This window comes from Apodemus sylvaticus, chromosome 6 (genome assembly GCF_947179515.1).
Source record: "Apodemus sylvaticus chromosome 6, mApoSyl1.1, whole genome shotgun sequence".
NCBI lineage: Eukaryota > Metazoa > Chordata > Mammalia > Rodentia > Muridae > Apodemus > Apodemus sylvaticus.
The window spans coordinates 147,440,275-147,461,518 of record NC_067477.1 but is presented as its reverse complement, the minus strand read 5'-3'; the positions used below and the strand labels follow the sequence as shown (position 1 = coordinate 147,461,518).

Sequence of the window (21,244 nt, the reverse complement as noted above, 5' to 3'; positions counted from 1 at the left end):
TTGGGTCTGAGTGCTAGAGGGAGTGGTGTCTGGGGCTAGCCATGTGCTTTCTGGTCAGCGATCTTTTGAAGTACCAGTAGGAAATGCAGTGACTGGACAACATCATCCAGAGGGACACCAGTGCAATGCTGTCTAGAGGAGTGGTGATTGGGATGGTGGTTTTGGGTGTGTTCCCTCGTTACTGGGTACCCAAGGAATATACCAAGTTGCTAGGCCTACATATGGACTGGGTTGAGGAGCAGTTAGAGGGTAGTGGGGTCTCAGAGCTCTTTTCTAGGGCTTTGTTTTCCTGGCTAATGGTCTTATTTCATTAAAGTAAAGGCACAAAATTTTGGAGACCTCTGGCCTGCCCACTAGGAGAATGGAGAGCATGGAGATAGGATGCTCGCATACCCTTTCACACGCTCATGATCACTCTCAGCATTTTACTTGAAAACTGAAATTTCATGTTGATTGCTTAGTGGGGTAGGTGCTGTGAGGCTTTCCTCTGCTATACTGAAGGGAGAGATACCTTCACTGGGTTTCACCAGCTTCTAGTGGCTGCTAGGATTATATTGAGCTATAAAATTTTCCTCGACTTTAATGTGTATCAGTCTGTTTTATATTGTTGCAACAAAATTCCAGAGGCTGTGATGACCTTGCTGTCAGAGTCCAAGGCTGTGCACACTATCACATGGGGCATGTAAGAGACAGTATGTCTGTTAAAAGCCAACAGCGTTCATGCGTAGATCTGTACTTCAATGATGATGTCTTATCCCAAACAGTCCTCCTAAGTGTCACAGATTAAACTGACGCCTCTTAGTGCCTCACAACAGGGATTTCAGCACATGAACCCTAGAGGAGCCTCAGCCCACATCCAAAGAGCCTTGGATTGGTTTGTTCCTTATTTTTAGCATGGGCCCACATTTGTTGTTTTGGAGGTTTCTATTAAGTGTCTTTGCCCAGCGCCCAGGGTTTACGCAGAAAAGCTCTTTGCAAATGAAGTTGGTTGATGGATACTTAAGTTTTTAGGGTTCCACCTGCTGCTTCAGAGAGATAACTGGTGGTCTCTCTCTGGCTGGAGGTCTCTGCATATCTGGAAATAACTCCTTGAGTGTCTGCAGAAACAGAAGAGACTCTAGGCCAGTCTCTTCAGCTTGGACCAATTTCTTCCTGTCTAGGGTGATTTCTAGGGCCAAGAAAGGACAACAGCATTTGATACCTTAGGTCTTACAGTCAATAGATCTGTAATAATTGATTAAATGACTGCATGGTAAACATTTAGAGCTGTATAAAAAGCCCTATGGCATTGCCTTCTCTTATAGTTACCATAATGGAATGGTTGTGGAATCCTGGTGGGGTTGGTATGGGGTTTGCCCTCTCTGGTGTGTCTCTGGCTTTCACTGCAGATGAATTACCTCATTTGCTAGATGATACGTCTGCAGTTAGCATTGGGACCAAAGGTCTGCTGTTTAAAAACTGGACTTCCTTCCTCTCCTGATGTTACATTACCTTTCCCATGTCTTGGAGATGACAGTGACAACTGTGTACTTTCCTTGAACATGGCTTTGAGAGATAAAAAACATAGGGAGCTCAGGAGACGGGTAGTGTCCTCCCTTACCCCCAAACCTTTCATTTTTACATCAACTTTGATTTTCCCCCCCCCATCCCTACCTTCATAGCAAAATCTCTATCCAGTAAGTAAGAGTTGAAGAGTCCTTTCAGAGACTGAAGGAAAGTAGTGTGAAGGGAGGGAAGAAAGGGGGGAAGAAAGGAGGGATAGACAGTGGGAGGGAGGCAACAATAGCAGATCTGAGTTGGGCCAAGGTAATTGTAAAGGCTGCTTAAGCCCATAGGCCTAGGTGCTCAGGGTTCTCTTAGACCAGTGATTCCATCTTACAGTCAGACATGCCCTGACAAAGATTACCCACAGAAGCAACAAAGGCTTTGGTGTTCAGTAGCCACTTGTATGCTAGTACTGCCCCTGGTCCCTTTTGAGGAGTATAGCTTTTCACATTAAAAGCACAGCTTTTTAACCTGTGAAACCAGCTTTTTCTGTATGGTCAGGAAAATGATCATTTTCTTATGCTTATCTTCACTGACATACTACAGCTTCCTAGAAAACTAGAGAAACATATTTTTTAAAAATCAAGTCTTCCCATATCCATCTTCTTTTCATAAGTGATTGCAAAATGTGTTTCATCCGGGGTTGTTTATAATTGCTCCCTTTTGTCAGTGTGTAAGCGGCAGACCCTACCCCTTCTACTGATCCTAGGAGGAATGCTTAGTGCACAGAAGCCCTCTTTTCATGGGCAGTAACCTCCTAGCAGATGGGACATGCTCATAGACCTCCACTTGAACACCTGGATAGCATTGCAACTCATAAATATGGATCCCTGTATGTGAAAACAAGGGTTGTTTCTGTTTTTGTTTTGTTTTGTTTTTTAATAAATTCCAATTGGGACCTTTTCCTAGGCCACCACAGAGCACTGAGTATGAAAAATTGTTCTGACCTTACTAAGGGCAGTAACCACTGGTGGGCTGAATAAGAATGCTTCCCATAGGTTCATATATTTGAAGTCATGGATTAGGAAGTATGGCATTGGTGGGGTGGAGTGGGGTGGGGTGGGGGGTGCTTTGTACTGGTGATCTCTCTCTCTCCCCCCTTTCTTCCCTCCATCCCTCTTTCTCCTCCCTCCTTTCCTCTCTTCCCTCGCTCCCTCTCGTCTCTCTCCCTCCTTCCTTGCCTCTGACCCTCTTTCCTCTCCCTCCTTCTCCTTCTTTCCTCCTCCCTCTCCCTTTATCTTTGCTCCAGTACCATCTGTGCAGCCTTGTTCCCTGCCATGATAATGGACCAAACCTCTGAAACTGTAAGCAAACCCCCAGCCACATGCTTTCTTTTATAAGAGTTACCTTGGTCACAGTGTCTCTTCACAGCAACAGAACAGTGACAGAGACACCTCATGGCTGTCAGATATGTCATTTTCTCAAGACATTAGAAAATGATCTGACCAGACCCTGCTGCCTTCAGGATTGCAGTTCATATGTCACTGTGCCCTGGTGATTAGAATTGGAACTCCAAGTTCTATGAGAGCCTGCTGGAACTTTGGAGAACCCAAAAACTCTTTAGCAGGCTGATTCTGTGTCCTGTCTCCTCAAGAGTTTTGCTTAACAGTTTGGATATTGCTTGTGAAGAGACATGTTATTTTGACTGTGGATACAGAATACTTTATCAATCAGGTGTTTTCTATTTAAAAAATAAAACTAATAACCTTCATGTACCCACATTAGATCCAAGTTTTGGTAGATTGCATGATAAAGGGCCTGGCTTAGAACTTCTAGATCCTCATATTTGAGCTGATCCTCATTAGTCCCACAGGACTACTATCCATCAAAGGAAGTCCTGGGCACTGTCTGTTCCTCCGAAATCATTCTTCTCCTTCTTTCTTATCTTGGCACATTGTAGAGTCATTGTATAAGTATATATGTATACAAATTTATGCATATATGTTGCATATGGAATGATCATTTAAGTGCTGATCAAAATAAAGCAAGGGAGGAGTTACATTAATGTTCTCTAGGAAATGTCCCCATAGGCTCATTTGTTAGCTCTGTCCCTAGTTGCTACCACTGTTGGGGGTGGTGGAAACTTAGAAGTTAGAGTCTGGTGTGACTTGTCCTCTGCTGCCTGTCTGCCATGCGATAAGGAGCCTCCTCTATTCTGTATTCTGGCTATTGTGAAACTGCTTTGCATAGGTTCATAGAGGTCAAGCAAGCACACCACAGATGAGTGTGACCGTGAGCATGTGTAAGAGAAAGGTCTCTTGATAGATGGTGGCCACAAGAAGCTATCTACATAGTGAACTGACAGAGCTGCTTATACAGTCTTGCTATTAGTGTCTTTAGCTAGGTCACATTTAACCCTTGGGAGGAATAGGTGCTGGGTACAAATAATTCTGAACCATCCTCAGATTTTCTTGGGCATCTTCACTTACTACAGATTGGAAGTTTAAAAGTTGCAGAGAAAAAGGCCATTTCATTTTCCCTTATTTCAGGAGCCAATAGTTTGGATACTTAAGAATGTTCAGTTTACGTGACTAAGTGACTCACAGAACAGAGGAAATAAGGCTGGGTTAGGGTGGGGCTCATCTCACAATTGCTGCTCATAGTTGTAATCTACCGTAAAACTAATGTTGATCAATTAAGTAAAATGTAGGCCATGTGTACTGACTATAAAATAACTTCAAGGCCCAGTCAACACACCCATCCAATGTAGAATGATGCAGTGTTTACTCTCAGTTTTGACTGCTAAGTCTAATAAGTCTAACAAACAAGGCTATACACAGTGGCTTTGCAGATTGTGCCACTATTGCAAATGAGGTCCTTCTTTTTATAGATCTACAGACTCTGGATCAGGAGACCCAGGCTGTGGGCTCACAGGGATTTTGATTGGCTGTGACATCTTGAGCAGGTCACTGGCTCACATAGTTTCAATCTCCTTGTTTGTAGATTAGATCTGACACACCCCAAGGGGCTGAGTTCTAGGCACCCAGTGAGCTTGAGGTAGATCCTGTTCTGTGGGAACAGCCTGCTCCTATTGGCCGCATCCTTGGGGAAGTCATGGTCAGTGAAGTGACATTTTGATAGACATCCGGTTGTGACTTCATACACTCCTCAGCACAGTGAAAGCGTCTTTTCAGAATGTTGTTGGTGTGGAAACTTGCAGTCATGCACGTGTAGCTCCGTAGAGTCATTCTGAGTTGGTTTTTTTTTTTTTTCTTTTTTTTTAAGGAGCATATCCTATTTATTCACTAGCAGAGCACGTGGACTCACTTCCACTAGCAGCCTTTTCTGGTTCCCCTGCTGGTGTTAAGTGGACTCTTACTGTGGTCTTAAGAGATGGATAGTTTGAATGATCTTTATGGGTGTTCACCATCTGTGCTGTCTCTCTGCAGTGACTGTGTTTTGCCTGTCTTTTCTTTTGTCTTGGTCTCTTTCTCTGTTTTGTAGGGTTTCCATTATTCTAGACACCAACCATTTGTTATTAATCACCTGTTTGCAACCATTGGTAAGCGAGTATATTCAATCCTTTGATCTCCATAACCATAATTCCTATGTACAAATATATTGTGGCTTTACCAGGTTTGTTCAGCCTGTGGCATGATGATGGATTTGCTTTAGGAGTGTTATAGATGTGGCCCAAGATAAGCTTTTAAAGAGCATGTGAGGCTGGGGGGCAACTCAGCTGCTCTTCAGAGGACCACAGTTTGGCTTACAGCCACCTGTAATTTCCAGCTCCAGGATATTAAAGACCCTTTTATGGCCTCTGTCGGTACTACTACACACAAACTACATGCATACATAGACAAAAACACATATATATACACACATACAACTTTTTAAAAGAAATTTTCAATTAAAAAAAAACTTTTCTTTCTTTTTTTTCTTTTTCTTTTTTTGGATTGTACCCTTCTGAATCTTGAGCTTCTTGGTTGACAGCATTGTGTCATGTTGTCAGAAGGTTAGATTCTTATGCTAGACCCTCCACTTAACTAGAATAGTCTTTGATCTTTTCCTGAACCAACTGGGGGGGGGGGCGGATACTCTGTAAACTACAGCATTTTTATGTTAGATGATCCTGTGTGCTAATGGTTCTGCCAAAGGCTGAGCACCTTTATTATTGTTTCATTGTTCCATGGGCTATCTATAGATTGTTTTTTTTTTTTAAATCAGGTAGACACCGAGTCTCAGTCTGTGCCTTGGACATTTATTTACCTTTAATCTTTTTTAAAAAATCTGTTCCACGATAATCACAATCATTTGCTGGAGAACCTTGGGAACAGCCTGTGAATTATAGGAGAGGTAGAAATGGAATTATGGGAACTGTGTAGGGCCAGGAGAGGTGCAGCAGATCTGCAGGGCTGGGTAGTAGAGGAAGAGAAACGTCCTTGGATTTGAGGCCCAGTTTCAAGGCCAGCCTGCCTGCAGGGTTTGCTAGTACAGTGGCTTGGAAGATAAGGAGTCTGAGTTAGGAGTCTCACATTTTTGGTCTGACATTGGGTGAGTGGTTCATGCCATTTCATTTGCCAGGATGGGAATTCCTGTGCAAACAACACTAGGGTTTTTGTTTTTTATTGTATTGATTTTCTTTTGTTTGAGTGAAAAAATCCGAATGCTTTTATACATCCTAGATTTAAAGCGTGCATTGCACATCCACATGGAGATTCTCTAGGCAGCTAAATGTAAGAAGTCTAGCAGTAGGCATATAGAGCTGGAAAACAGCATGCGATGGTATAAAGTTAAGAGTGTGGATGGAGGAAAGGCTTCCCCTAGGCCAGAAATACAGGTGATTAAGAAGAAATAGTAAGGAGAAAAGCCTGCAGGGCATCCCAGTATGAGAGGAGGCATTACAGAAGGCCTGATCATAGTGACCTCTGTAATGAAGACCATTGGATAAGAGTGAGGAATTGTGGAAGGGATAAAAGCCTTTAGTAGCCTTAAAGTGCAGGTAGAGTTGGCAGAGTAAATGGCTTTTGAAAATATGTTGTGGTTGTGTTACTGTATAGAAAGGAGATGCTGTGGACATGGTTTGGGGTCGAAGATACTATTTTGTGCAATATGGGATGGTTCAGAAAGATACTTTGGCCAGGGGAGCTAAGACAAGTAGCTTCCATTTAGGAGGTGGACTGCTTCATCGGGACACAGGCAGCTTATCCTACTAGCAAAAGAGACTCCAGTGTTCTCAGACACAACAATGATCATGTATTCTGATGTTTCCTCACCCATTACATCAGAATACAGAAAGACAGTAGATGAGAAGAAACGTTTAGAGTTCTGGGCACTTGAATCAAGCTCACGGCACAGTCCTTTACTATCTACAGGGCCGTGACCCATGAGCTGGCCGGAAGAAGCACACAAGTCTGAAAGTATTTTTGCCTTATTGTCACCAAAAGAGGAATCTTTAATATGTCAAGAATGTGTGTATAATAGTAGGAATCGACAGTGCCGGGTTGGATGGGATCAACTACACAGATTCTGTTACTGCAGTGGAAAGTGTCATGAGCTTAGAGCTGCTTGCATTGCGCATAGAAAGCAAAACAAAGCAAATACACACAGACTCAAAATGATGGGATGCTCTGGTAGGCAGAAGGACTGCCTTCCAGAGCTCCTGGCAGCCACAGGTGGCAAGTGCTTAAGGTTCAGACCACCAGCCATATTTGTGTTGATCCTGTGTGCACGGCACACTGTGAGCAAGAGGGGTGCTTTTCTTCCTAGCTCACCACCCAGGGCTCAAAAGGAGAAAAAATATTGTGGAAGTTCTAATGGAAGGTCATTCTACAGAGTTCCTGACTGGCACTCCTCAAAGCATGAAGTCTGGGCAGTGTCCCAGTCAGGAGGCCCCTAAGAAACCACAAAGCATAATCTAGTATCCTGGATAGGATGCAAAGACAGAAACAGGACACTGGGGAGGAACTGCCAATCTCAATAGTATGGATGTGGGTTCATTACTTGTAGTAATTACATTTTACTGTCAGATATTAATTAGAAAGAAAACTATAATTGAAATTAGCATTTAAGTCTTTCTGTAGCTGTGACAAGATACCTGAGGAGACATATTTTCTAAAATGTTTATTTTACAGTTTTAGGTTTTCAACCAATAGTTGTTTCTAGGACTGTGTGAGACTGCACATCAGTGATAGAACTCTACATTCTCTTATAAGGAAAGCTTCTCCCCAGCCCGTTATATTGTGGGCCCTTGTGATCCATCCCAAGTTACCTCTGAATACTGCTGCAGTGAGGCCAGGTCTTTAATATCTAAGCATCTGGGGACTTTGACCATCCAGGGCATAAGAGAATAATATCCTTTTAAATGACACATGCAGTTGCAAGTCTCCAGAATTATTTGTAGATGTGTGCAAATCAGCTATGGTAGTTCATGTCTCCTCACCTGTACTGGCAGTTGTGGGTTTTGTTGACTGAGTTTAGTCTCAGGAATGCACATGTAGCAAGCATTTCAGACCCACAAGTTAAGGTAGTTTTCATATTTACTGTTTCATCTTGTAGGGGAGGGGAGCATGATCCTGACGGTAGAGGCGGATTAGTGAATGAAATTCACTTAAAACTAAAATGATGAGGGAGGAAGTTGCAACCAGAACTGTTACTGTCTATATAATTTTTCTTTTTATTGAGATAATTATGTGTTAATAATTCTTGTGTGAATGCAGTGAAAGGGGCTTGGACATGTCTCAGCATTTAAGAATACTAACATCTTTTCCAGAGGACCCAGGTCCAATTGATAGCACCTAGCACCTGCCTGGCATCTCACAACTGACTGAAACTCCAGTTCAGGGGATCTGATGCCCTCACAGAGAGACATACGTGCAGGCAAACATCAATGTACATAAAATACATTTTTTTAAATAAAAGAATACAGATAGAAGACTCATAAGTGATTTTCTGAGTGCCTCATACCCAGTAGGATGGCTACTATTAAACATAAATGTTGGCAAGAATGAGAAGATATTGAACCTTTGTAAGTCATGGAAACAGGCATGAGAATGTAAACCCATCACCAGTTGGAAGGGCTCCTGGGCTTCTGAAGGATGGAGGACAGTGGAGACACTGGGTGTATTTGGAGAAGCTGAATATGCTCAGCTCTCTCAGGTGCTAAGTGCCTGTGGTTGTATTTTAACTTTCTGGTTTTAATAGTAACTTACAGTTCTTTGTGAAATATATACTGGTTAAGTGCTCTAGGTAATTGTAAATTTCCTAGATAGAAGCTTGTCACCATTTGTTAGCCATGGTGGCAGCACTGGGTGAAGGGAGCTGAAGAACCTGAATTTGGAACCCTAGTACTTGTGCATTTGCTGGGTGCACGTGTCTGCAACCCCAGTGGAGACTAACAGATCCCAGGAGCTCAGCACCCAGTGTAGCTGAGATGGACAGCTCCAGATTCAGTGAGCTGAGCACTTTAGGTTTCAAAAAACTAGGTGAAGACAGGGTGACTGAGGAAGATAACCCTCCTGGCTCGCTCAAGCCATACATGGGAGAGTGAGCCTGCACATGAGCACACATGCACATAAATGCATGAACCATGTACAGGAAACTGAGGAGATGAGGAGATCTGAGGAGGAAAAAGAAAAAAAAGTCGCAGTCGGTCATCAACCACCTTCCCACAAAAGCCACCCAACCTGGTGGTCCAGACTGGCTTTCAAACCCTGACTTTCTCTACCAGAGAAAGATAACTTAGAAGGCATCATGCTGGTTACTATGAAACGAACTGTTCACCACCTCACAGGCCATCATCGCCAACAATGCCAGAAAACAAGTCACAGAAAGAACCCCTCTGTGATAACCCACTGAGGCAAGCTGGCTTCTGCTTTGAAATATCCAGTCTGAGTCTCTCTCTCAGGAGACTTTGCCTCTCTCTAATGAAATATTAAAAACACAAATCCTGTCCCAAGTCATCCTCTGGTGTTTCTCCCTAAGTAATACCACCTGTTTGTTTGTCAAAAGTAAATTGGATTTGGCTTTTTTTTTTTTCATCAACATCCATCTTCCCCCTAGGATTTATTTTTTTAGAACACCAGAAAAACTCTGCTTCCAAGTGAAGAATAGTAAATGAAGCCGTGGGTTTGTGGAAAGCGCCTTCTGGTGAATTTGCACCCCAGATCCTCTGCTTTCTAACTTGTGAACTTAGGTGAGTCACTGAACACCTCCAGTCCCCTTTCATCATTTCTAAATGCACCTGTAGATAACATCTACTTCAAAAGGTTCTTGTGAACATTTGATGTGCTCATCCTTATGAAGCACTATGACATGGGTCTCAGTTGACTGTCACCATGCGCTCCTTGACCATGCAGATGGTGCTGGGTTCTCACCTCTTGCAGCTGCACATGGAAAGGGCTGTTATGTGTGTTCTCTTTTATGTGTGGTGTGTTTTTCTGTTTTAGGAAGGTGGTGAGATCTTGCCTATTGCCACAACTTAATTAATTTAGTGAGAGATGGAACAACCACTAGATTCCATATTATATCCTAGTTAGGATTAAAGTGTATTGGCTGTAATTAGTAACGGTGCTGCAAAAAGCCACCAACTGGCCTTTCTGTTCCCCCACAGGAGATCAGGGTCCTGCCAAGTGCTGTCACATGCTTTGACATCTGACAGGTCTATCTACACACATCTTGAAGTTAAACAAGAATTTTAGTTGGTTCTAAAATCCATTCATGAGTCAGTCTCTGTAATGCAAATGGACTTTTGTAAATCATGAATCAAGGACCATGCATACAGCAATAAAAAGAGAATATAGAATGCTCCTGTTTCCAAAGAAAAACTCTTCACTGAGATCAGCTTCCTGTTGCTGCAGGAGCAAATTCCCACAGTGCAAATGCCCCCAAACAGTGTCCCCCTACTTCACTTGTGGTTCTAAGTTCAGAGTCCTCACAAGTCCCACTAGGTGACATCACTTGGTGTCACCAAAAGCTACACTGCTGGAGGCTCTAGGAGAACTCTCTTTTCTAGTTCTGGAGACATCTCTTGGCTACAGCATAGCATCATTAATTCTCTCTCTAATTTTCTTCCCTTTGATTAGCAAGGATGTTTGTAGCTATCCAGAGTCTGCTGGACCATCCAGGATTATGTCCTCAGAGCAGGGGGAGCAGTTAGTGATCGTGTTGGTCTTGTAATCCAACAAATCTGTAGGTGCTCTTTATAGAATGCAGACACATGCTTGCCACATCTTGCAAAGCCTGTATTGAGTGAGTTTTTCTGACTGATCAGTTGCACTCTTCCACCACTCAAGTCATGATATGTTACATAGAAAAAAACATTCTAGAGACCCTCTGTGAAGTTGTTACATAATCTGAATAATTCAGTTTTTGTTGAGAATTGGCATTGGGGTGAAACCTGTCCCCATTTGGTCTCAGTTTGCATCCTCCACCCTCTTTTCTCTGTCTTACTCACAGACACACATTCTGGTATGGCTGTAGACACATGCACATAGATGCACTTTTTGCCAGTAAAAGTGGTAGGCTTGCTTTTCCCTCCTGCTTGTCTGTGTGAATATTTTTAATTTTGTTTGTGAAATTCTATGTCTTCCTTCTCACATTTAGATTGACAGTCCTCCAATAGTTAATCTTTATTAAGACCTTTATTAATCATTAAAACAAACTAAATCAATGTTATTATTTTTTTAATTATTTTTTCTTTCAGATTTTCATATATGTTCAGAATATAGTCACTCCCACCCCAGCAACCCTTTCCATCCTCCAGTCCTTTCTCATGTAACTTCCAGCTTTCTTCCTCCTTCTTCTCCTCCTCCTCTTCTTCCTTCTCTCCCCCTTCTTCCTTCTTCTCTTTTGTCCTCTTCTTCCTCCTCCTCTTCCTGCTCCTCTTTACCCATGGATTTCAATTTGTTTTGCTTGACAAATATGGGAATCATAGTCCTGGTGAAGATCCTGGCTCTGTAGCTACACATACCACTCTCCCTGATTCTCAGTCTCCTAAAAGATGCTTCCCAGAATGGTGTCTGTTCTCTGTGTTAAATGATGGCATCATGCGCCCATCCCATATCAGAATTTAGTTCTCATACCAAGGCTTCTAAACATGTCCATTTATAGCCTCCTGCCCTGGAGAGTAAGTCTGCATACTAATGAGATAAGCTCCTTTGTTTCTCATGAATTAAATTTCTACTTGGTGTTTGTTTCTACATGATAAAGATCATCCTTTGATAAAGAACATTTTTCAAAGTTGATATTTTTGTTTTATAATCATCAGTGCTGAGCTCCCTGCTTGACATACATTGTACAAAATAGCAGAAGGGTATGTAGGGCCATGTCTGAAATTGCTTGAGATTCTGTTGGGATTACGAAGTCTGAGTTTTTAACACTTCTATGAAACTCATATTTGTACTAATTTGGAACTTCGTGGAGAGAGAAAACCAACTGCAGGAAACTGTTAAGGCTTCTGCCCCATAATTATTCCATTCTATTACTTTAAAAGCAGAAGATTTTGTATAGACAGGAGGATCCAAGTCTAGTCTGGAATCTGAGCTGAGGTGTTTGGGTTTGTATAGTATGTTGCACATACTGTTTCCTGCAGGGAGCTGTGAGTCATTGGGGGTGAGGACTTACTTGATTCTGAATTACTCTTTGCTTACACATTCATAAATCTTTTATTGTTGCCAGATGGGTCATGACCTTCATACTTTATGCAGTCTCTCTTATGTTTCCAACTGATAGTTTTAAAACTTGGGTCCTAGATAGAAGATTTTTGCTTTGGTTTTTGCTGTGTTCACAGATTTGAACCGGGTGGGAGCACCAGAGAAGATAAGAGTGGTCCTGGGACCTGGCCCTTTCCTGGAGGTTCTGATATGATTGGTAGAGGACGTGCTCCCAAGCAGTGCCAACGCCCATAAAGGAAGAAAGGATTTGTTTGACCTTGTAGTTCAGAAGAAGGTGGTTCACCATGGCAGGGAAGGAAGGGCACTGGAAGCAACTTGGTTTATGGCCAGACCAGGAAGGAAGAAGGGGAATACTGGGGTTTAGCTACCTTACTCCTTTTTTTCTCTGTATTTAGTCCAGGATGCTAGCCCATAGAGTGGTGCTACCCTTATTTAAGATAAATTGTTCCTCAACTAAACCTCTCTGGAAGCACCCGCATAAATATACCCACTACATTTTTGTGTCTCATTAATGCCCTGAGGGTTTTTTTATTCCAGTCAGGTTGACAAACACCACAAGACACCCAAACACAGCACTTGAACTGTAACATTTTACCCCTGGTCCCCAGAGGGTTGTGGCCACCTCTTAATGCAAATTGCATTCATTATAACTTTGAAAGATTTCTTACTCTTTATCTCAAGAGTGTTAGAAGTCTTTTCCAAGACCTGAGGCAAATCTTAGGGCATAACAAGGAAAGATCCCACTAAAACAAGACTGATTCCTAGCCAGAAAAACACCAAGTCTTGCACCTCCATATCCTGCATCTGGGGTATCTGGTTCCTCTGCCCCCAGTCTGGCTACCTGCAGTGCATGTGGCTTTTTCTTGGCCAGATGCACTTGGTGCCTGCTGCATCCCTTAGCTGCACACTGTGGCCTCTCCAACACCCTGCTCTGTGGCTTAGCAGGAAGCTGTGTTTTTGTAAGCCTTATGCTTTCAGCGTGCACTGAAATAAATGCATCCAAGTCCTCTCATAACTGTTGTTGATGCAGAAGGAAATTCAGTAGAGAGCTTTGGTTGGCTGGATATCAACTGATTTAAATGATGATCTTATCCTATTTAAATTCATTTTGGAAATTATATAATTCGGCAGCAGGCATGGAATTTAAATGGAATCCCCTCTGAACCTCATTTTTATTACTACTTTTGTTCCTCTCCCTGACTTTAAAAGAGATGCCTATCTCGTTGCTTTTTGGGTCTAATCTGGTAGAGAAATCAGGTGTCTGAGCTACAAGCTGTGGCCTTCTGACGGCAGTTAGCTATCGTCTCTGGCTTTGAGAAGACCTTTGTGTAAACTCTACCTTCGTGGATATTATGTGCATTATGTGTACAATTTACAAGCATATTCTTTTTCCCAAATGATTTTTATCTAATGTGGTAACTCATAAGTGAGAAGACATGTATTATTCTTTATTTATGTGCCCAAATACAGTAGAACATGTCATATTCGTGCCTCCATGGGTCAGATGCATGGGTTTCCTGTGACTCTGAACTCATGAAGTAAGATCATAAGAACTCTGTCAAGAGGAGTTTGGGTCAAGTATCTTGTCATCACTCCTTTTATAACTGAGGGGCATATCCAGTCAGTAGAGGGGCTGGGTATGATTTTTGCACTTCAAGAACACTTGTGCATTTTGTACCTGAGAAGGGTACAGTTGCTGAAATAGGTGAACCTGTGTGTTTTGTGTTCTTTCCTATCTAGTACGTCCCAGATTGACTTCATCAGATTTGTGCCATTTGTTTTAATAAGCTGTATTTTGGAGTAGTTTTATTATGTATTTTGGTCTACACAACACGTCTTGATATATATTTGCAATTACACGTGCTCACCATCTCTCTGCATTGCGTGTTTCTCCCCCTCCTCTCTGTCCACTGGTCCTGTGTCTCCATAGATCTTTGCCTTTCTTAGCATGTCATATAATGAAATTGCTATTCAAGAGCTAGTTAGGAGACAGCAAGGCAGACTGGTCCTACAACAGAATTCTACAATCAGGAAGACAGAGTTCAGCTCCCCATGTGAGGATAAGCGGGAGTTCACAGCCAGAGGAGAGGAGGACCATGCTGTAGATGATCCTGGGTGAGCCCACCTAACAGGGTTCTCGCTGGAGGAGGCCAGGCGGCCAGCCATCACGTGCAGCATGGTGGGATTCCTGGAGCCTGGGCAGGTGTCAGGGCGGATGATTCTTGCTAACACTGAGTGACCCAGTGTGACCCAGTGATGGGCACAAAAGCTACAGAGAACAGGGCTGCAGGATGTCAGTAAAGGTTGCTCCCAGGAGACCCCCATGTCCAAATCCACATGCCTAGCCTTTGTAGCCTTGCTGTCTGCCTTCAATCATAGGAAGCATCTTCATTTCCTCCTACTCTGTCCCTAACACTTAAATATTCCACTGTCAGGTACACAGTTGGTTTATCAGTTCACCTACTGAAGAATATCTTTGTTTATTTTCCAGTTTGGGGAATTATGAATGATGTGGTAAATATCTAAGTATTGCTTTGTTTTCAAGAGTAATTTTATATTTACAGGAAAGCTGTAGTTATTTGTGCAGAAAATTAGCCCTTAGCTAATTTCTCCAGTGTTGTCATATTACATAGAATTGTCAGAACTAATTGACAGGGCACATTGCTGTTGCCTAGGCTTTGTTTACATTTCAACAGTGTCGTCACAAATTTCCTTTGTGTAGTTTACGGTCCAACTCAGGATACCACTGTGCATTAGTAGTACACTAATTGAATTTGAGCTTATGGGAGTAGTTTGGGTATGTTATATTTATTAAATATCTTCAAAATCCTCAGCATATGCTGAGAATAGTAGTGTAAACTTGTCAGCTATAAGGGGATGGTGTCACTTGTCAAAAGATCACTCTAGTTATGAGATTGTTATTTTGAATGTCCCCCCCCCCCAAGTTTACATCTAGCTTCCGTAAAATGTGCAGTGTGTTTAGTGCACTGAGAGGGGCTGCAGGCTTTGATTACAAGATGTTGTTTCTCAGCAGCATTAGAGCTTACAAGTAGGTCATTTTAAGGGCAAGTGTTTCAAGAGGCTGGAAGGAAACTGGTGGCAATAGGAGCTGTCATTGACAATTTTTCAAATCTGTCAGAGGAGAGGTGTTCAGGTAGCTAATGAGCATCTTCAAATGTTTTGTTGGCAGAAGGACTCATTGAAAGATGACAGAAGAAGTCATTGTCATAGCCAAGTGGGACTATACTGCCCAGCAGGACCAGGAGCTCGACATCAGGAAGAATGAGCGGTTGTGGCTGCTGGATGACTCCAAGACTTGGTGGCGGGTGAGAAATGCAGCCAACAGGACAGGCTATGTGCCTTCCAACTACGTGGAGCGTAAGAACAGCCTGAAGAAGGGCTCCCTGGTGAAGAATCTCAAGGACACGCTAGGTGAGTGTCCATACCTGACCTGAAACAGGAGGTCACGCCACAGGAACAGCCAGGGGGTAGTACTGCTGCTTCAGCTTCTGTGTGTGTGTGTGTGTGTGTGTGTGTGTGTTTATGCATGCTGTGTGTATATATGTATATGGTGTGTGTGTGTGTAGTGTGTATTTTGGGGCCAGGGGTTGATGTTGATAGCCTCCTACTTGGGTTTTACATTGAGATCGAGATAAAGTCTCTCCTCCTTTTCTGGATAAGTTATACAGTTTGGGAACTGGGGTAAATCAACTCTTCTGTGTGCTAGGGACCCCTACACAGTTGTCTGTCTCCTTGTGTCCAAACTGTAGAGGACCCTGACTTAGAATTATGACAAGCTCGGTAGCCTTTCCTGTCAGTGTACCAGCCTTTTATCTTACAAACTCGCATGCACTGACCTCCGTGTACACAGAAGCAGAAAGCATTTTTCCCTTCCTCTTAGGTGATAGGATATTTTATTCCACAATTTCAGACAGTAAATGTATACTTGGGGTGATTATCAACATGACATCAGAAGCCTCTCAAATGGACAACTCCATCAGCTCTGTTTGGTTATCTCGTTCTTCACAGATGTGCCTCTTTTCTTCCTCTGTCCTATTAGTTCATTTCCTGTCACTGTAACAAACTGCTTGAGGTTTGGTTACTTTATAAAGATTAAGACTTAATTTGGTTTACACTCATGGCCCAAAGTTAAGTGACTGTATGCATATTTGCCTTCTTGGCTGATTTTCAATGTGGTGTAAGTACCATATGGCAAGAGCCTAGGGGAGATAGAGAATTTCGAGTATTGTATGTGTGTGTTTTCTGATACGTTTCCCTCTATAAACACCATTATTTATGCAACTTCTATCACCCAAAGGCCCCAACTCTAACCACTGTGCTAGGAACCAATTTTTTTTTCTTGTTCCTGCCTCTGTGGGGATTAAATTCATCGCAAGGTAAGGAAATGCATTCAGCTACATTAATCCATAGCACCTGGTCAGACAGGAGATAATTGCCACCACAGTGATGGGCAACCATACCTGAGTGTGTGCATATTGTGCTCACCAACATGGTTACTACTTCAGATTATCTAGGAATATAATTGGGAGGTCTCTGTGGAAGGAAAACTGAACTGAGCTGATAATTTACAATTGTTGCCTCCTTAGGTAAGTATAAAGTTGTATATAGGCAACAATACCAGCTTGCCACTTAGGGTCTGTCATGGAAATGAGCCAGTATCATCACCTGGGCTAAGTGTATGTAGGCTTTTTTGTGTGTTACTGGGAGAGGATTCCTTTCATTGGAGGGGGCAGGGTGAGGGAAATAGTGAAAACTGAAAAGAAAATCACATTCTTTGGGTAATAGGGATTCTATTGATTCAGTGAAACCATCAAGAATAATGATGGCCACATTAACCCTAAACCTGAGCCTAATCCTGGGACTTATCCTAAATCTCTAATCCTATATTAACTCCTTAATTTCCTAAGCATCTCAACCCTAACAACCCTTGTCCTGATTCTTGCCATAACACTCTAATCCCCTAACCCTAACTCTAACCCTGTTTAGTGTGGGGAATATTTCTTAATTATACCTTTGGGAGTAAAAGCCCTTTCTTAATCTTGATCTTTTGAGATGTTGAGATCCACCTTTGATCTAGACTGTAGATGCTTTTTGCAACTTACATGTAGAAAAGCCATTTTTGTTTTTTTCTATTTGTACTACTTTATTTTATAAAACAAAGGTGATTTGTTTTATTATTTTATTTTAAAACTCACATTGGAAGTACTTATTTCTTAAGTATTCTGGTATATACTGAAGATCAGCTATAATATCCTGCAACATGAAATAAAAAAGATCTGATATTTCTAGCTTTCCTTCGCTGACAGACTTTATTGGGACATTCTATTAACGACCCTTTTTATATACATAGAAAGACTCACTTTCTCTATGATTTGATATAGGCTTATCTCTAAAATCTGTTCTAATCCAACTGTGTTCTTTCTTTCCTTTGCCATGGATGAAAATGTGCTGACTAGTAATAGTGCTCAAAAGACATCCCCTTATGTTTCTTGCTTTTCTCCTGTGGTTGTTGGCTACCTATCCTCTGTTGAAGGAAGCTTCAGTTTTCCTGATCTCAGCATTTAGCCATAAACAAAACTCTTCAATTGTTTTTTGTTTCTTTCTTATTTCTTGGTTTTTTTTTAGAGACAGGTTTTCTCTGTATGGCCCTTGCTTTCCTGGATGTCACTCTGTATACCAGGATGGCTTGGAACTCAGAAATTCACCTGCCTCTGCTTGTCAAGAGCTAGGATTATAGGAATGTACCACCACTGCCTGGGTAAAACTCTTGTCATTACAACTCCATCTTTAATGTTAATACCCTGGGTCAAGCATTGGGTCATCCATTATTTTACAAAACAAAGGTGATTTGTTTTATTATTTTATTATTATGCACTGGGTCAGAGAGATACCACCATTGCATATTGAGTAATAGTCATTGCCAGCTATTCTTCTTGAATATGGGAAGAAGACAACTGCTTTGAGAAAAGCTCAGGCAATGTCAGAAGTCAGGTCCTGGTAACATCTTGGTTCACAGAGGGAAAGAACAGGCAGCTAACTGGCCAGAGATGGAATGGTGTGTCCTACCACAGGACTGGGTAGGGTAAGATTTGTCTTGGAATCTTCTTTCAGTTGCTAATGGAGTGCAATCCACTCCTGAAATCTGGAAAAGGGCAGGCCTAGACCAGAAGCACACTTTAACCTGAGGAGGGGTAAGACTCCCTGGCCAATCAAGTCTGCTGGCAGAGTCAGACAAAGAGGTGAGATCTTCCGGGAGGCTTTCTGTGTCTTCACTGTGGCTGTGCAGCTTGAACTGTTCTCCGCATCCTGCTTTGAGCTCTACTGTTGGGTGCTGTGAGGGGACCTCAGGGAAGCTCTGAAATCAAGACCTCATGAGCACAGGATATCTGCCCAAAATCGGGAGGAGCACACTGCTGATCTGTATGCACTGGGTTGGTGGGTCCTCTATGGAGTTGGATGGGAAACATCAGCGAGATGTGACTACATGTGAGGTTTCTAGATGTGCTTCTTACTTGTTAGTTCAGACAATGACCTCTTAATAACTTCAGTATCATTGCTGATTGTAATTCTGTCCAAAACATCTGGACCAGTTGCTTTGTTGTAAGTGCATGGGTGGTTTCTGGGACTATGCAGCGCCTGTGGCCATATCTGTGTGTCTTTTATAATATACATTAATATGGCAGGAATAGGCCTTGACAGACAGCTCACAGGTTAAGAACTCTGGCTGTTCTTACACAGGTCATGAGAGTTCAATTCTTAGCAATCACATGGTGGCTCACATCTATATGTAATGTGATCTGGTGCCCTCTTCTGGTCTGTAGGAATACCTGCAGGGAAAACATTGTATAAGTAATTAATTGATTCCTTAAAAAAAGAAGGCAGTTTTGAATCTAATAGTTCTGATTTCATACATTACAACTTTTTGTTTAGTTTATTTAATATTTTTCTGCTGTAGTTTTTTTTATATTTCTTTAATACATATGTGTAGTGTGTTGAGTATTATGTGGCAAAGGGACTCTTTCCCTATCTGTTTTGTATTTTTGATGCTTGTTGTTCACTAACATGCACCTTCTTTATTTTTTTTTTAATTCGATATATTTTTTATTTACATTTCAAATGATTTCCCATTTTCTAGACCCCCACTTCCCCAAAGTCCCATCAGCCCCCTTCCCCCCCCCCTGTTTTCCCACCTAACCCTTCCCACTTCCCTGTTCTGGTTTTGCCCTATACTGCTTCACTGAGTCTTTCCAGAACAAGGGGCCACTCCTCCGTTCTTCTTGTACATCATTTGATGTGTGGATTATGTTTTGGGTATTCCAATTTTCTAGGTTAATATCCACTTATTAGTGAGTGCATACCATGATTCACCTTTTGAGTCTGGGTTACCTCACTCAGTATAATGTTCTCCATCTCCAGCCATTTGCCTAAGAATTTCATGAATTCATTGTTTCTAATGGCTGAATAGTACGCCATTGTGTAGATATACCACATTTTTTGCATCCACTCTTCTGTTGAGTGATACCTGGGTTCTTTCCAGGTTTTGGCAATTATAAATAGGTCTGCTATGAACATAGTGGAACATGTATCCTTATTACATGCTTTGGGATCTTCTGGGTATATGTCCAGGAGTGGTATAGCATTATCTTCTGGAAATGAGGTGTCCAGTTTTCGGAAGAACTGCCAGACTGATTTCCAGAGTGGTTGAACCAATTTGCAACCCGACCAGCAGTGTAGGAGTGTTCCTCTTTCTCCACATCCTTGCCAACATCTGCTGTCTCCTGAATTTTTAATCTTAGCCATTCTGATTGGTGTAATGTGAAATCTCAGGGTTGTTTTGATTTGCATTTCCCTAATGACTAATGAAGTTGAGCATTTTTAAAGATGCTTCTCCGCCATCCGAACTTCTTCAGGTGAAAATTCTTTGTTTAACTCTGTACTCCTTTTTTTTAATAGGGTTATTTGGTTTTCTGGAGTCTAACTTCTTGAGTTCTTTATATATATTGGATATTAGCCCTCTATCTGATGTAAGGTTGGTGAAGATCTTTTCCCAATTTGTTGGTTACCGATTTGTCCTTTTTTTGGTGTCCTTTCCTTACAGAAACTTTGTAATTTTATGATGTCCCATTTGTCAATTCTTGATCTTAGAGCATAAGCTATTGGTGTTCTGTTCAGGAACTTTCCCCCTGTACTGATGTCCTCAAGGGTCTTCCCCAGTTTCAATCACAATAGATGGAGAAAGCAAGACATTCCAAGACAAAACCAAATTTACACCTTCTTTAGTTTGGGAAAGTTTTCATTTATGGTTTCCTTTGAAATATATTCTAGACCTTTATGCGGATTGATCGTCTTGTTCTTCTTCTTCTTCCTCCTCCTCTTCTTCCTTTTCCTCCTCGTCCTCTTCCTCCTCCTCCTCCTCTTCGTCCTTCTCCTACTCCTCTTCTTCTTCTATCTACTTGTCTAACATGTCCTAAGAAGTGACTTATTTTCCTGGATGATATTCCTTATCTTTCTATGCTGGTGTCTAGGCATCAGTGTTTGTGGTGAGTATAGTTCTAAGTAGAGGTTTCTCAGTTTGTCTTGTTTGGCTTAGTGTTTATTCCTGGGTTATTGTTTGCTATCTAGATTTTCAGAGAGTGTTGACTGAGTGATGCCCTTTTGCTGACCTGTTTGGTATTTATATTCAAGACGGAATGCTAGCTAATTTTGAAAGCTAAGAGAGGAGATGGGCAGTAAGAGATAATCTTAGCAAACCACAATGAGTAATAATAAGGAATGAAGTGAATCAGTCAACATTTCAACATTTCAGAGCTACAGTTATTTGAAGGATACTCTGTTGAGGGTGTGCTCTCATCAGAATGGCTGGTTGCTATGTCTGTGTGATATAGTGTTCAAGATTGTTGTGGGAAGGCTCTTCCACTGAGGGTGACAATATTCATAAGCAAATGGGCCTGGGCTGGATGAGAGAGCTACCTGAGCATGGGACACTGACCAAGCAGGAGAGCAAGCCAGGAGACAATGTTGCCCATGCTTTTACCTTCAGTTTGTAGCTTCAGTTTCTACTCTAA

General features: G+C 41.9%; 2 protein-coding genes across 3 annotated transcripts in view; both read left to right on the top strand.

Moving 5' to 3' along the window:
* Nucleotides 1–21,244, top strand: part of LOC127688027 (uncharacterized) — an 83,546-nt gene that overhangs the window by 52,042 nt on the left and 10,260 nt on the right. The gene's annotated exons all lie outside the window — the stretch shown is intronic.
* Nucleotides 9,556–19,251, top strand: LOC127687715 (cytoplasmic protein NCK2-like). 2 transcript variants are annotated; one of them, XM_052186647.1, is made up of 3 exons: nucleotides 9,561–9,679; nucleotides 15,349–15,590; nucleotides 18,291–19,251. In XM_052186647.1, exons 2-3 carry the CDS (start codon nucleotides 15,365–15,367, stop codon nucleotides 18,362–18,364), a joined length of 300 nt encoding a protein of 99 aa, XP_052042607.1. In that variant the 5' UTR covers nucleotides 9,561–9,679; nucleotides 15,349–15,364; the 3' UTR covers nucleotides 18,365–19,251. The 2 variants fall into 2 exon arrangements, 1 of the variants encoding a protein (XP_052042607.1); XR_007978491.1 differs by lacking the exons at nucleotides 15,349–15,590; nucleotides 18,291–19,251 and adding an exon at nucleotides 12,275–12,580 and having other exon boundaries at nucleotides 9,556–9,679.